General features: G+C 37.9%; 1 protein-coding gene across 2 annotated transcripts in view; it reads right to left on the reverse strand.

The window, feature by feature from the left end:
• Atp6v1h (ATPase H+ transporting V1 subunit H) overlaps positions 1–17,285 on the reverse strand; it is a 108,909-nt gene that overhangs the window by 57,875 nt on the left and 33,749 nt on the right. For both annotated transcript variants that reach the window (XM_046428590.2, XM_046428591.2), the window contains one exon: positions 13,243–13,435. In XM_046428590.2, the coding sequence (XP_046284546.1) occupies positions 13,243–13,435 (193 nt within the window). The remainder of the gene's footprint in view (positions 1–13,242; positions 13,436–17,285) is intronic.

Here is a 17,285-nt window from a genome sequence, read left to right on the forward strand (position 1 = left end):
AATTGGAAGGAGCTTTAAATCTTCAGAGAATAAATATGTCGAGTTGAAAAGATGCAATACATGAATAAATTTATTTCAAATGAATAAATTCTAAAAAATCAGTCTTGTTTCATGTAGAAAAGTATGCAATAAAATAGTAAAAGCAGAGCTGACAAAGAAGCTTATTTGGAGAGACTGGGCTTTGGTGAGTTCTTCCTCGTAAGAACTAGGCAGCACATTTTCCCCCTCTCAAGAGGAAACTTCATGTTTACTTTTTTAAATTCTGAGACAGGCTCTTTTTAATTGTCCAGGTGACCTCAAACATGCAATCCTCCTGCCTCAATCTTCCCAGGTATATAACACCTTTAATTCACAAAATTTTCTGAGTCACTTTTATGTGTCATACACATAAACACAGATAATAGAGACAACCAAGGTCTTATGTTTGATGAAGACGACTGAGTAAATTAAATAATGTCTGTACAAAGCAGTGATTAAAAAACATACAAGAAAAAAAAATATATATATATGTGTGTGTGTATGTGTGTGTGTATATATATATATATATATATATATATATATATATATATATGTATGTAAAATCATTTGAAAAGTTGCAGAGTGAAATAAGGGGTTTTAGGAAATACTCTAGGCAAGGGCTCTGCCCTGATCTACATTCCCAGCCCTAGTAACCTTAACATATAAACTGAAAAATAATACAATTCACTTCTAGTATATCTAATTGCACTGTTACCTCACTGAAAACTAGCTGCCAGAGACTCTGAGGTTACACTGATTCAAATTCTCCTCTCACATTACCTATGGTTTTCCTTTTCATAATCTCCCTCCACCCTTTTAATGGCACTCTTAAGGTTCCTGAGAAAATGTACCAAAAGTAGATGAAAAAAAAATGAGTGCAGGGGAGATGGCAGAGTGGTTAAGAAAAAGATTTTGAAGCTGATAAATTACACTGAAGTTTCAATCTTATACTAACTGAGGAATCAACTTCTTAAGTCTTGGTTTCCTCATCTATAAAATAAAAATAATAATAGAACCTATTGGTTAATCATGAAGATTACATAAAGCAATGCATGAAAATGACTCATTAAATGTAACAATTATGATTCTCAGCATCAAACACAAGGTTAGCATGATGGTTAACAGCATGAGTCACACTGCCTGAGTTTGAATCCCTGCTCTTAATTTCTTAGCTATTTTGGCAAATTATTTAACCTCTCATTGCCTAATGAGAGGCCATGCATGGAGTTCTTGGAATAATTAAATGCGTAATACATTTAAATAATTATGACAGTGCCTGACACAGATAAGCTCTCAATAAACATTAGTTGTTGTTAATAACTACAGACATCCAGAAAAGAGTTCCTATACATCAAATTTTAAAATTTACAAGGTGACAACAAGCTATTAATATGCAATTTATAGAAAGAAAATAAATAGTCAATAAAATACTTAAAGATGTTTAGCTTCATTCAGTATTAACAGAATGCAATTTCAAAACAATGATTTCATTTTTGGTAAAAATCAAAAGAAAGACTATTAAATGCTAGTAAGAGAGTAGAAAATTCCCAATACATACTTGATATAAATATAAATTGGCACAGTTTTGAAAGACAGGTGATTTGGCATTATCTATAGTAAGTATAAAACAGTATGTATCTTTGACTCCCCTTCTAGAACTTCATTCAGAAGAATTATTCATCAAAGTAAGCATGCATACACGAAAGAAACTGAAAATACCCACAAGCCCATCAATAGAATACTTAACACTTATATACCAACACAATGGAATATAGCCATTAAAAGGAAGAGTGAAGATCTATGTTTAGAGAAATAAAAACATATTCTTTAAGAATTGGTAAGAATAAAGCTAAAAAAATAGGAAAGACAGTGGAATGAATCTGACATAACTTTCCTATGCTCATACATGAATACATGACCAGTGTAACTCCACATCATGTACAACCACAAGAAAGGGAAGTTATACTCCATGTATGTATGTATGTCAAAATACTCTCTACTGTCATGTATATCTAAAAAAAACAAATTTAAAAAAAGATAAAGAACAATATTTATTATATGGTATCATTTTATTTTTAAATATGAAGGAAAACCACACACTTATTTATATATTTATCTCTGCATGCTCAGAAACATCTAAAAGGTGACTGCATTTGACAAATATGATATCTATACTATTTATATTTTTGTAACACGTGTATATTACTTTTTATTTTTGACTTGTTCTTTACATATGAATAAATAATGATCAAAAGTACAGTTTCTGAAGCAAACAAATAACAATACCAATAATAACACATACCAATAATAAAAATAATAATTTTTATGTTCTAGGGCTCTAATAAACATTAAATGAGTTAACAAGGGAAAGCCCTGGGAACAATGCATGACACAGTAAGCGCTACCTGAGCTATGTCCACTATTATCACTCTCAGGTAGCATTCTTTTTTTTTAATATTTATTTTTTAATTTTAGTTTGACACAATATCTTTATTTTATTTACTTTTATTTGGTGCTGAGGATCAAATCCAAGGCCTTGTACATGCTAGGCAAGTGCTCTACCACTGAGCCACAACCCCAGCCCTCTCAGGTAGCATTCTTAAGAGACCAAACAAGCCATCTGCCAAAATCCCATCTGAATCCTAAGGCAATCAACAAAATTATCAAGAGACAGTTGTTACAGTGAAGACACTGGCTCTGGGGACCCAATTAACAATACTTTATTTCTGTTTTACAAATGACTAGCTACCTAGAATAAAGATTCAAACTCAGCTCCTCTCTTGTTCTCAACTTCCTCATCTTTAAGGGAGGAAGTTGACTTACGTAACTCAAAAATTCTTACATATTAATAAATACCTACAGTTTAAAATAATTATACACCTTTTATTCTAATTTGTTATGTATGACAGCAAAATGCATTACAATTCATATTACATATATAGAGCACAATTTTTCATATCTCTGGTTGTACACAAAGTAGAGTCACACCATCGTGTTGTCATACATGACTTAAGAGTAATGATGCCCATCTCATTACACCTTCTTTCCTACCCCCATACTCTCTCGCTTTCCCTCCCTCCCCTTTGCTTTATATCTAGAGTTCGTCTAATCCACCCATGCTCCACACCCCCCACAACCCCTTTATGAATCAGCCTCCTTATATCAGAAAAAGCATTCGGCTTTGGTTTTGGGGGATTGGCTAACTTCACTTAGCATTATATTCTCCAACTCCATCCATTTACCTGCAAATGCCATGATTTTATTCTCTTTCATACTGAATAGTATTCCATTGTGCATAAATACCACATTTTTGTTATCCATTCATCTACTGAAGGGCATCTAGGTTAGTTCCACAGTTTAGCTATTGTGAATTGTACTGCTATAAACATTGATGTGGCTGTGTCCTTGTTGTATGCTGTTTTTAAGTCCTTTGGGTAAAGACCGAGGAGTAGGATAGCTGGGTCAAATGGTAGTTCCATTCCCAGTTTTCCAAGGAATCTCTATAATGCTTTCCATATTGGCTGTACCAATTTGCAGTCCCACTAGCAATGTATGAATGTGCCTTTTTTCTCACATCCTTGCAAACACTTACTGTTTTTTTGTATTCCTCATAGCTGCCATTCTGACTGGAGTGAGATGAAATCTTAGAGTAGTTTTGATTTGCATTTCTCTAATTGCTAGAGATGTTGAACATTTTTTCATATATTTGTTGATTGACTGTATATCATCTACTGGGAAGTGCCTCTTCAGTTCCTTGGTCCTTGTATTGATTGGATTATTTGTTTTTTGGTGTTAAGATTTTTGAGTTCTTTATATATCCTGGAGATTAGTGCTCTATCTGATGTGCATGTGGTAAAAATTTGCTCCCATTCTGTAAGCTCTCTATTCTCTTCACTTAATTGTTTCTTTTGTGAGAAGCAGCTTTTGAGTTTTACATCCATCCCATTTTTTGATTCTTGATTTTAATTCCTGCTCTATAGGAGTCTTATTAAAGGAAGTCAGATCCTAATCCGACGTGATGGAGATTAGGGCCTACTTTTTCTTCTATTTCACGCAGGGTCTCTGATTTAATTCCTAGGTCCTTGATGTGTCCATCTTTATCTCTTTTGATTAACTTTAGCTTGAAGTCTACTTTATTTGATATGAGGATAGAAACCCCTGCTTGCTTCCGCAGTCCATGTGAGTGGTATGATTTTTCCCATCCTTTCACGGTCAGTCTGTGGATGTCTTTTCCTATGAGATGAGTCTCTTGGAGGAAGCATATTGTTGGGTCTTTTTTTTTTTTAATCCAATCTGCTAATCTATGTCTTTTGATTGGTGAGTTTAGGCCATTAACATTCAGAGTTACTATTGAGACATGATTTGTATTCCCAGCCATTTTTGTTTATTTTTGGTATTTAATTTGACTTGGTTTCTCCTCTGATTAGATTTTCCTTTAGTGTAATACCTCCCTCTGCTGATTTTCATCATTGTTTTTCACTTCCTCTTCTTGGAATATTTTGCCAAAGATGTTCTATAGTGCAGGCTTTCGAGATGTAAATTCTTTTAACTTTTGTTTATCATGGAAGATTTTCATTTCATCATCAAATCTAAAGCTTAATTTTGCTGGATATGATTCTTGGTTTTCATCCATTTTCTTTTTTTTTTTTTTTTTTTTTTTTATTGTTGGTTGTTCAAAACATTACATAGTTCTTGATATATCATCTTTCACACTTTGCTTCAAGTGAGTTATGAACTCCCATTTTTAGCCCATATACAGATTGCAGAATCACATCAATTACACATCCATTGATTTACATATTGCCATACTAGTGTCTGTTGTGTTCTGCTGCCTTTCCTATCCTCTACTATCCCCCCTCCTCCCTCCCCTCCCCTCCCCACCCTTCTTCTCTCTCTACCCCCCCTATTGACCTTCATTTCTCCCCCTTGTATTATTTTTCCCTTTCCCCTCATTCCCTCTTGTATGTTCTTTTGTATAACCCTGAGGGTCTCCTTCCATTTCCATGCAATTTCCCTTTTCTCTCCCTTTCCCTCCCACCTCTCATCTCTGTTTAATGTTAATCTTCTTCTCATGCTCTTCGTCCCTACTCTGTTCTTAGTTACTCTCCTTATATCAAAGGAGACATTTGGCATTTGCTTTTTAGGGATTGGCTAGCTTCACTTAGCATAATCTGCTCTAGTGCCATCCATTTCCCTGCAAATTCTATGATTTTGTCATTTTTTAATGCAGAGTAATACTCCATTGTGTATAAATGCCACAATTTTTTAATCCATTCGTCTATTGAAGGGCATCTGGGTTGGTTCCAAAGTCTTGCTATTGTGAATTGAGCTGCTATGAACATCGATGTAGCAGTGTCCCTGTAGCATGCTCTTTTTAGGTCTTTAGGGAATAGACCAAGAAGGGGAATAGCTGGGTCAAATGGTGGCTCCATTCCCAGCTTTCCAAGAAATCTCCATACTGCTTTCCAAATTGGCTGCACCAATTTGCAGTCCCACCAGCAATGTACAAGTGTACCCTTTTCCCCACATCCTCGCCAGCACTTGTTGTTGTTTGACTTCATGATGGCTGCCAATCTTACTGGAGTGAGATGGTATCTTAGGGTGGTTTTGATTTGCATTTCTCTGACTGCTAGAGATGGTGAGCATTTTTTCATGTACTTGTTGATTGATTGTATGTCCTCCTCTGAGAAGTGTCTGTTCAGGTCCTTGGCCCATTTGTTGATTGGGTTGTTTGTTCTCTTATTGTCTAATTTTTGGAGTTCTTTGTATACTCTGGATATTAGGGCTCTGTCTGAAGTGTGAGGAGTAAAGATTTGTTCCCAGGATGTAGGCTCTCTATTTACCTCTCTTATTGTTTCTTTAGCTGAGAAAAAACTTTTTAGTTTGAGTAAGTCCCATTTGTTGATTCTAGTTATTAACTTTTGTGCTATGGGTGTCCTATTGAGGAATTTGGAGCCAGACCCCACAGTATGTAGATCGTAGCCAACTTTTTCTTCTATCAGACGGCGTGTCTCTGATTTGATATCAAGCTCCTTGATCCATTTTGAATTCACTTTTGTGCATGGCGAGAGAAAGGGATTCAGTTTCATTTTGTTGCATATGGATTTCCAGTTTTCCCAGCACCATTTGTTGAAGATGCTATCCTTCCTCCATTGCATGCTTTTAGCCCCTTTATCAAATATAAGATAGTTGTAGTTTTGTGGATTGGTTTCTGTGTCCTCTATTCTGTACCATTGGTCCACCCGCCTGTTTTGGTACCAGTACCATGCTGTTTTTGTTACTATTGCTCTGTAGTATAGTTTGAAGTCTGGTATCGCTATACCGCCTGATTCACACTTCCTGCTTAGCATTGTTTTTGCTATTCTAGGTCTTTTATTTTTCCATATGAATTTCATGATTGCTTTCTCTATTTCTACAAGAAATGCCTTTGGGATTTTGATTGGCATTGCATTAAACCTATAGAGAACTTTTGGTAATATCGCCATTTTGATGATGTTAGTTCTGCCTATCCATGAACAGGGTATATTTTTCCATCTTCTAAGATCTTCTTCTATTTCTCTCTTTAGGGTTCTGTAGTTTTCATTGTATAAGTCTTTCACCTCTTTTGTTAGGTTGATTCCCAAGTATTTTATTTTTTTTGAAGATATTTTGAATGGAGTGGTTGTCCTCACTTCCATTTCAGAGGATTTGTCGCTGATATACAGGAATGCCTTTGATTTATGCGTGTTGATTTTATATCCTGCCACTTTGCTGAATTCATTTATTAGCTCTAATAGTTTCTTTGTAGAGCCTTTTGGGTCTGCTAGGTATAGAATCATATCATCTGCAAATAGTGATAATTTAAGTTCTTCTTTTCCTATTTTTATGCCTTTAATTTCTTTCGTCTGTCTAATTGCTGTGGCCAGTGTTTCGAGAACTATGTTGAACAGAAGTGGTGAGAGAGGGCATCCCTGTCTTGTTCCAGATTTTAGAGGGAATGCCTTCAATTTTTCTCCATTCAGAGTGATGCTAGCCTGAGGCTTAGCATAGATTGCTTTTACAATATTGAGGTATGTTCCTGTTATCCCTAGTTTTTCTAGAGTTTTGAACATAAAGGGATGCTGTACTTTGTCGAATGCTTTTTCCGCATCTATCGAGATGATCATATGGTTCTTATTTTTAAGTCTATTGATGTGGTGAATAACATTTATTGATTTCCGTATATTGAACCAGCCTTGCATCCCAGGGATGAATCCTACTTGATCATGGTGCACAATTTTTTTGATATGTTTTTGTATCCGATTCGCCAGAATTTTATTGAGGATTTTTGCATCTAGGTTCATTAGAGATATTGGTCTGAAGTTTTCTTTCTTTGAAGTGTCTTTGTCTGGTTTAGGTATCAGGGTGATGTTGGCCTCGTAGAATGAATTTGGAAGTTCTCCCTCTTTTTCTATTTCCTGAAGTAGCTTGAAAAGTATTGGTATTAGTTCCTCTTTAAAGGTTTTGTAAAATTCTGCTGTATACCCATCCGGTCCTGGGCTTTTCTTAGTTGGTAGTCTTTTGATGGTTTCTTCTATTTCCTTGATTGATATTGGTCTGTTTAGGTTGTCTATATCCTCCTGACTCAATCTGGGCAGATCATATGACTTCAGAAATTTATCGATGCCTTCACTATCTTCTAATTTATTGGAGTATAAGGATTCAAAATAATTTTTGATTATCTTCTGTATTTCTGAAGTGTCTGTTGTGATATTGCCTTTTTCATCCCGTATGCTAGTAATTTGAGTTCTCTCTCTTCTTCTCTTCGCTAGCATCGCTAAGGGTCTGTCGATTTTGTTTATTTTTTCAAAGAACCAACTTTTAGTTTTGTCAATTTTTTCAATTGTTTCTTTTGTTTCGATTTCATTAATTTCAGCTCTGATTTTAATTATTTCTTGCCTTCTACTTCTTTTGCTGTTGTTTTGCTCTTCTTTTTCTAGGATTTTGAGATGAAGCATGAGATCATTTATTTGTTGGTTTTTTCTTTTTTTAAGGAATGAACTCCAAGCAATGAATTTTCCTCTTAGAACTGCTTTCAATGTGTCCCACAGATTCCGATATGTTGTGTCTGTGTTTTCATTAATCTCTAAGAATTTTTTAATTTCCTCCTTGATGTCTTCTATAACCCATTGATCATTCAGTAACCTATTGTTCATTCTCCAAGTGATGTATGCTTTTTCCTTCCTTCTTTTATCGTTGATTTTCAGTTTCATTCCATTATGGTCAGATAGGATGCATGGTATTATCTCTACTCCTTTATATTGTCTAAGCGTTGCCCTGTGACATAATATATGATCTATTTTTGAGAAGGATCCATGTGCTGCTGAGAAAAAAGTGTAACTGCTTGATGTTGGGTGGTATATTCTATATATGTCAATTAAGTCTAGGTTATTAATTGTGTTATTGAGTTCTATAGTTTCCTTATTCAACTTTTGTTTGGAAGATCTGTCCAGTGGCGAGAGAGGTGTGTTGAAGTCTCCCATGATTATTGTATGGTGGTCTATTAGACTCTTGAACTTGAGAAGAGTTTGTTTGATGAACATAGCTGCGCCATTGTTTGGGGCATATATATTTATGATTGTTATGTCTTGTTGGTGTATGGTTCCCTTAAGCAGTATGTAGTGTCCCTCTTTATCCCTTTTGATTAACTTTGGCTTGAAATCTATTTTATTTGATATGAGTATGGACACTCCTGCTTTTTTCCGAAGTCCATATGAGTGATATGATTTTTCCCAACCTTTCACCTTCAGCCTATGTATGTCTTTTCCTATCAAATGCGTCTCCTGTAGGCAGCATATTGTTGGGTCTTGTTTTGAGATCCATTCTACTAGCCTGTGTCTCTTAATTGGTGAGTTTAAGCCATTAACATTTAGGGTTATTATTGAGATATGGGTTGTTGTTCCAGCCATATTTGTTTATTTATGTTACTAAACATGGTTTGTTTTCCTCTTTGATTATTCCCCCCCTTTACTGTCCTACCTCCCACTGTTGGTTTTCATTGTTATTTTCCATTTCCTCTTCCTGTAATGTTTTGCTGAGGATGTTTTGAAGAGATGGTTTTCTAGCTGCATATTCTTTTAACTTTTGTTTGTCGTGGAAGGTTTTAATTTCATCTTCCATCCTGAAGCTTAATTTCGCTGGATACACAATTCTTGGTTGGAACCCATTTTCTTTCAGTGTTTGAAATATGTTATTCCAGGATCTTCTAGCTTTCAGAGTCTGTGTTGAAAGATCAGCTGTTATCCTGATTGGCTTGCCCCTAAATGTAATCTGCTTCCTTTCTCTTGTAGCTTTTAAAATTCTCTCCTTATTCTGTATGTTGGGCATCTTCATTATAATGTGTCTAGGTGTGGATCTCTTATAATTTTGCACATTCGGCGTCCTGTAGGCTTCTAGAATTTGGGATTCTGTCTCATTCTTCAAGTCTGGGAAGTTTTCTCGTATTATTTCATTAAATAAATTGCTCATTCCTTTGGTATGGAGTTCTATACCTTCCTGTATCCCAATGACTCTTAAGTTTGGTCTCTTAATGTTATCCCATATTTCTTGGATGTTCTGCTCATGGTTTCTTAACAGTCTTGCTGAGCTGTCTATGTTCTTTTCAAGTTGAAATACTTTGTCTTCATTGTCTGATGTTCTATCTTCTAAGTGTTCTACTCTGCTGGTAGTACTCTCAATTGAGTTTTTAAGTTGGTTTATTGCTTCCTGCATTTCTAGGATTTCTGTTTGTTTGTTTTTTATAACCTCTATCTCCCTGTATAGTTGATCCTTTGCTTCCTGGATTTGTTTGTGTAATTCCTTGTCGAAGTGATCTTTCATTGTCTGATTTTGCTGTCTAATTTCTTCCTTGATACTCCAGATCATCTGAAGCATATATATCCTGAATTCTTTATCTGACATTCCATCTGCTGCAGCTGTTACCTCTTCTAAAGTTGAGCTGACCTGCATTGCTTGTAATCCTTTCTTTCCTTGTCTTTTCATACTGCTTGCGTTTCTTTCTTCTTGGTGAAACTGTTGTGTTTTTGAAATTTTTCCCCCCCCTATATATTTATGTTGCTCTTGTATAGTTGAAAATTCTCCCTTGCAGGTGCGGGCAGGGGCTCTGCTCTGCCCCTCCTCCAATTGGTGTGAGGTGTCTACCACGCCCGCGGACCCCTGGGCCTGATCCGCTGTTCTGTCGCAGGTCTGCCTACCTTGCAGGTGGGGGCGAAGGCTCTGCCCTGCCCCTCCTACCACGCCCGGGGACCGCTAGGCCTGATCTGCAGGTTGGTCGCAGGTCTGCCCACCTTGTGGGCAAGGGTGTCAGTTCCGCTCCGCCCCCACTCCAATTGGGGTCACTTGACCACCACACAGGCGAGCCGCTGGGCCTGATCTGGGCGCGGGCTAAGGCTCTGCTCTGCCCCTACTCCAGTTGGGGTGGAGTGTGTACCACGCTGGCAGGCCGCTGGGCCTGATCCACAGGTCTGTCGCAGGTCTGCTTACCTTGCCAGCGCGGGCGGTGGCTCTGCCCTGCCCCTCTTACCACGCCTGCAGACCGCTGGGCCTGATCTGCAGGTTGGTCGCAGGTCTTCCTACCTTGCGGGAGTGGGCGGCGGCCCCTCTCCTCGCCTCTGGCTCAACGACAAAGCGAGAGAGACTCGGGTATCTGTGACTCACCCTCCCTACCAGGGGACCAACTGTTTCCGTCGCCGCTGGCACCGATGAAGTTTTCTCCTCGGCCGCTCTCCGATGACATCAGATCTCTGCCATGCTGGCATCCCCTGCTCTATGGCTGAATCCCATTTTCTTCTCTTCCAATAGGCGGAGCTGTGCCCTCTGAGCTGAGCTTCTGCCCTCTATGTGCTGACAGAAATCCCTGTACGGTGGCTCCTGGGAGTCTCTCAATCCTGTTAGTCCAGAGCCCTTTCACTTATCCGGCCCCTCCCCCTGTTCCTCCTCCCAGCCAGCCAGCCAGGTCCTGTTCACCAGAGGCGGTTCCCCAAGGATCTGATTACACTTGCAGCCCCACCGCGTGTCCTATATCCCGAACGATGAACACCCTCTCTGTCATTCAATTAAGCCCCAGTGCTGTGGTGGGGTGATCTGGGAACCAACAGTTAAATTTTTCAGGACCCCTTTGGTGGGCACGCCCCCAGAAACTGGCGGCTAAGATCTTGGGTGTCGCCGCTGGTGTTAAGGGGAGGTGGGGATCTGGAGTCCCCTCTGCTTCCCTACAGACACGCCCCCGGTGGTTTCCTGGCTGCTTGTATCTGGAGGGGGTGATCCATTTTCTTTCAGAGCTTGGTATATGTTGTTCCATGATGTCCCGGCTTTGAGGGTCTGGGTTGAAAAATCTGCTGAGATACGAATTGCTCTCCCCCTATATGTGAACTGATTCTTCTTCTCTTATGGCCTTTAAGATTCTCTCCTTATTCTCTATACTAGGCATTTTCATTGTAATGTGCGTTGGTGTAGATCTGTTGTAATTGTGTACAATTGGTGTCCTATAAGCCTCCTGTATTTGATTTTCCAATTCATTCTTCATGCTTGGGAAATTTTCTGATATATCTCATTGAAGAGATTATGCATTCCTTTGGTTTGTAACTATGAGCCTTCCTTTATCCCAATAACTCTTAGATTTGGTCTTTTGATGCTGTCCCATAATTCATGGATGGCTTGTTCATGGTTTCTTACTATCTTTACTGTGTGGTCAACTTTATTTTCCAGATTGTATACTTTGTCTTCATTATCTGACACTGTATCTTCCAAGTGATCTATCTAGTCTGTTGGTGATGCTTTCTATTGAGTTTTTTATTTGGTTTATTGTTTCCTTCATTTCAAGGATTTCTGATTTTTTTTTCAGAGTCTCTATCTCTTTCTTGAAGAAATCTTTTGTTACCTATATTTGCTCTCTCATCTCTTTGTTAGAATGATCAATTTTGCCTGTATTTGCTCATTTCGGTCATCCTTTAATTCACAGATCATTTTAATTATGAACTTCCTGAACTCCTCCTCTGACATTTCATCAACTTTGCTGTCCGTGGATTCTATTATTGCAGTATCCTGGTTTGTTTGGGGCACTTTCCTCCCTTGTTTTTTCATGTTGTCATGTGTTTCTATGTGTCTTCCATTCTTGCAGTGTGGATCTGAGATATTACAGTTTCTACCATATAATCTTTTAGTATCTGTGCAGATCATCTGTACCTCACCTTAATGTTGGGCTTCCAGACTCTTGATGTATGCTGCTGCAACTAAAGGTGGTGGCAGCAATAGCGGAGGTAACTCCAAGATAGCAGTGGCGGTGCCCAAAATGGATGCAACATATTTCAGAGATGGGGCTGAAAGGGTGAGCCTTACACTGTCTTTGGGATGCCTGCTCCGAGATGCAGCTGCTTCTAGGCCCTGTCTGTTGTTGAAAGGTAGAGGCTACTGCATGGAGAAGGCTATGGAGATGTCTGCAGTGTCCCAAGATGGAAGTGGGTTAGGCCTGGGCTCCCAGCTGGGAGGTGAAGGTAGCGGTGGACTCGAACCTACCCTGGGCCTGGGTCCTGTGCAGGTTGGTGTAGGTGGTCCTGTGCCAGAGCCTGAATTGTGTCCTCAGGTGTCTGCCGGTGGCAGGATGGACCTGGGCCTATCCTGGGCCTGTGTCCCGTGCAGGTGAGCAGAGGCAGATCTAGGTGGAGCCTGAGCTCTGGTGGGTGTCTGCCAGTGGCAGGACGGACCCAGGCCTACCCTGGGCCTGGGTCCCGCATAGGTCAGTGTAGGTGGATCTCTAATTATACATCTTTATAGTTGCCTTAGAAATATACTGCTAGTCAGTAGATCCAGAATCTAAAAAAAAAAAGAAAAAAAAAAAAACCTCCATACTAAAATACGGGCCCCATGAGAGAAAACTCCTAATAGCAGTCTCATGGCAAGCAATAAAGAAAAGGGAGACTTTCTTCAACTGAATATAACCAAATTACCTTTCCTTACAAGTATTCTATGACTCACACATTTCATTGATTTAGATGGTTTCCTCCGACCTGCTCCACAGCCCCATGCCATAAAGACAAACCAATGATATCTTATTGTATGTTTATAAAACTACATGTAAAACATAGAGGGCAAGTAATTTTCCCATCTGCTAAAATTCACATATACTGCACAATAGAAAGTGCCTCTGTCTCTCTCACACACACACCACTACCACCAACAACAACAATAACAACAAGCACCAAAACTTACACGGAATGCTGCAAGAATGATCCTTGTGACTTTCTCCTTGACAGATTCTTGGAGGATGTCGGAGAGGACAGGAATGATATTGTAGCGCCGCAGGTGTTCACACATTTGAGGACTGAATGCCAGGAGCCATATTGAAAAAATCATTTGATATTGGAGTTGAAAGCCACACTTGTTACTCAAAACTCCCATTATGCTGAAAGGGAACAGGCATTTAGAAAACATTTAATATGATGAAACATCAAAAAAGAAATGAGTGATTATTCTTTTTGAACACTAATGGAAAAAGCCTCTCTGAATTGTGTCCTCAGTTTCTTTTCCACCAGCAACAGCACACAGCCAGATTGCTACTCAAAGTGGGCCATTTCCAGCGCAGTTCCACTTAACCCTCTCTCCAAAAGTCATAGGACCTCAGGCAGCAGGAGCATTTGCTGCATAGAAGCAACAAGAAAGGGAACCAAGACTTGTAATAGGGCAAAGAGAATGGTAAGAAGAATAAGACAAGCAACAGAGAGCTAACATCAACAGAAAGTCATGACAAAACAAATGTACATCTTCAAGTCAAATTTCATATGAAGATTTTGCATCTGTGCAACCAAGAGAATAGATTTAATATACACAGAAAACTCAGAGAAAGGAGGGAATGACTCTGGAGGAAACCTGTGAGGAGTCTGAATTTTACACAGGCTATCACAGAATTTGGGGGTCAGAGAAAATCCTAGATGGATTATAGATAAATCTTCTACTTCACTGGAAAACTCAATGGAAATGAAAGAGATTTCCCCAAGGGAAAAAGTATACAACAGAAGATAAATAAGCAAATTTCCCTGCGAAATGCCTACATTCAGACAATGGAAGACAGAAATTATCAAATAAGACCATTAAAACTGACCACCAGGTTAAGGGGAGCTCAGACACACAGAATGTCCAGCAGAGTGACTCCTAATATAAACTGTGGACCTCAGTTAACAGTAGCGTATCAATATTGATGCCTCAATAAGAACAAATATATCGTGCTAATTTAAGACATCAATAAAAGGAAACTTCAGTGTTGAAATGAAGGGAGCACACATATGGAAACTTTCTACACGTGAATTTTTTTTTCTGTAAACCTAAAATTGCTCTATAAGTAAAAGCTGAACAATTTTCAAAATCTAATTTTACAATCTAAACCAATTAAATTATTAGAAGCTTATATTTGTGCCAATTCTCCATTTTTGTGATTTACATACAGTTCTAAACTTACCAAATTATTAATTTTCTCATATATGATTTACTGATGTCAGTATCTCAACTCCTGAGAAACCATGTAACTTTATACTACAACACCTTAGAGACTTGTTCTCCTTGTTCTCTGTTCCATTACTCAACTAAGCCTTCTACACTTGGCTTTGTGCTGCTGCAGGGTGAGAACCTGGGAACCACATTTCTGCCATACCAGCTGGCTCCCTCTTAGGCTTGACCAAAATGGAGTACTTGAGGCTGACTGCAAGGATGGAAGAAGGAGGAACTTTGCTGTGTTGGTTTTGTTTCTCTGGCAGCAGCTGAACTCAGTTTGCAGTTCTTCCAGTTCAGTAGAAAACACTTCATCAGACCAAACCAGACAGTGCAGGGTCCTCTCCCCAGAGGCCTGAGTCTGTGAATGAGGCACTTTGTCAGAATTTAGATATGTCAGTATCAGAGGGGTGGCACCTCCTCCTCAAAGGTCCAAATTTTGGATGCATTTGCCCCTCCTTCAAGCATGTAAATTTTAGTGATCCTAACCTGTGACCATTGCTTCCCTCAGCTTTAGGGAAGTACTTGCTACCTCTCTAACACTTGAGTCATTTCTTCATTTAGTTTTTAGAACAAAGTAGATAGTAAATGTAGACTTACTTAATAATTCTTCATATCAAATTTTCTGACAGAATCAGTTTTGTTTTGGTTTTTTAGTAATAAGAGGGGTTGACCCAGGGAGCTCACAAACAGTACACTATTACAGAAACCAAAGTAAAGCAGAAAGATTTCAAAAGAGGTAGTCGTCAACAATGATAATCTCGGAGAAACATTTAGAGGAGTTCAAAATTTACACACAATACATATGATTATGTAAAAAAGAAGTCTTCTACATCTAAATATTAGACACAAGAAATATCCTAATAAAGCAAAATAAAACTCCTGTTTCCCAGAATAAAGAAGGAACTGACTTCAGGATAACAACCCTGAATATAGTGAAGTAGCAAGAAGAACATGCCAAGAAACACCAAGAATATTAAGACCCAGGATATAACCAAATATACTGATTTAACAAGTATTTGCTAAGGAGCTATGTGGAGGTATAGAGCAAGGCACAAGGGATATAACAGGAAGCAAAAATGATTCTGTCTATGCTCTCAAATAGCTTACAGGTTACCATGGGTGAAAGGAGGATTCACTGAGGAAGGAACCAGAGAAGTGAATGTGGCATCCAACCCTGTGCCATCCCTCTAATTAAGAAGGCAAGTTAAATGTGACTGCTGAGTTTTAAAAAATGTGAATCTGCAAGGTTGATGTGACTTTTAAAATCACTGAGAAAGTCACTAAATGAAGTTGTAGAATACTAAAGGCTGCCTTTGATGGGTTCTAATATTTTCTGACTAGATTATAAACTTCATAAAGAGAAGAGCCATATATCTTTGTAGTCCCCATTATATGTAGCACAATATATAGAAAGCTCAGGAAGTATAACTAGCAAATCCAAGATTAGAAGACGACTAAGGTCTGTGAGGCCAAAATCACTATTAGTATTGTTTTACTTTTTAATAAGTTATTTTAAATCAAATGAATAAAAGGAATAGTGAGACAAAATAGATGGGTACTGGCTAAGACACACTTTGAACGAGACGCTGCCCTCCAAATCCATAAGCACCTCATACCTCATCACACAACGTCACCCAAGAGTGTAAGATTTCAACTATTTTTTCTTAAAACTCACCTTTAAATTTTGCATTACTTTATACTTTCGAAACACTTCAAATTTGAGGATATAATAGTTCATAAATGCTAGTTGAATTGTAAAGACAATTAACTCCAGGAAATGCCCACTTTTAGCTGCAATACTTAAAAAGTCAATGCCAGTCTTCAGACTGTGAAGTCAACAATTTCAACACAATGAAAAGTATTTTATCTTACATAAGTACATAAATATTCAAAAATAGTGTTGTGTCATGTATACAATGGCTTTTTCGCCAAAAAAAAAAAGCAGACTATGTTGATTAAACTGTACTTTTTTTAAATCAGTTATCTTCCTCTCATTAAACAGCCTATTCTTGCATTTTTTTTCTCTTCACATTATTCCTGCTTGTGATTTTAGAAGCAACAGAAACTAAAACTTCAATGCTAAGCAAGACAAATGGGAAAGTAGAAAGTGTGTTTTACCTCTGAAAAAATAAAAGGATTAAATGACTTTTCTAAATTGCTACACTATTAGCAAGTTTAGATATACCTTATTAATGTCTGTTCACAACCTAAAGATTTATTTGATTACTGCTCATTTCATTAGTGATGATTAGCATACCAAAATACAAAGGCTAAGTCAGTACTGTTGACTGTTCTCCAAAATACGAAATATAGTAATTGAGACAGCAGCATTTAGTTGAAAGTCCCTATACCAAGAGAATCCACTGGACAAAATTTTCATGGGATCTTGGTGATCTTAGACTATTTCATAATCCTAAATATTATTTCATCATTATTAACCATAATTAATTATGCTATTAAATAAAAAACTAAAATAAAAAATTGAGACCTATATAATGATGATATAATGAAATATACTGAAATAATCATTATCTCTTCTTATTGCTCTGCCCAAAATATGGCATCATCTTTTAGGAAAGTAAAAAGACTTGAAACATCATTTTTGTAGTCCACATTTAGGTTTCTATGCAGAGGAGCTGACATCACAATCTTAAGATTGCTAGTCTTAAAAAGACCTGCTTGTAAGGTTGGCCATTGGCTAGCTTTTAGGAACTTGGCTAGTAACGAGTTCCCTACATCAACACAAAATTTTCCCTAAATCCTAAGGG

This window comes from Marmota monax, unplaced genomic scaffold (genome assembly GCF_021218885.2).
Source record: "Marmota monax isolate L192 unplaced genomic scaffold, Marmota_monax_Labrador192_F-V1.1 WCK01_AAM20220418_F8-fsc00044, whole genome shotgun sequence".
In the NCBI taxonomy this organism is placed as follows: domain Eukaryota; kingdom Metazoa; phylum Chordata; class Mammalia; order Rodentia; family Sciuridae; genus Marmota; species Marmota monax.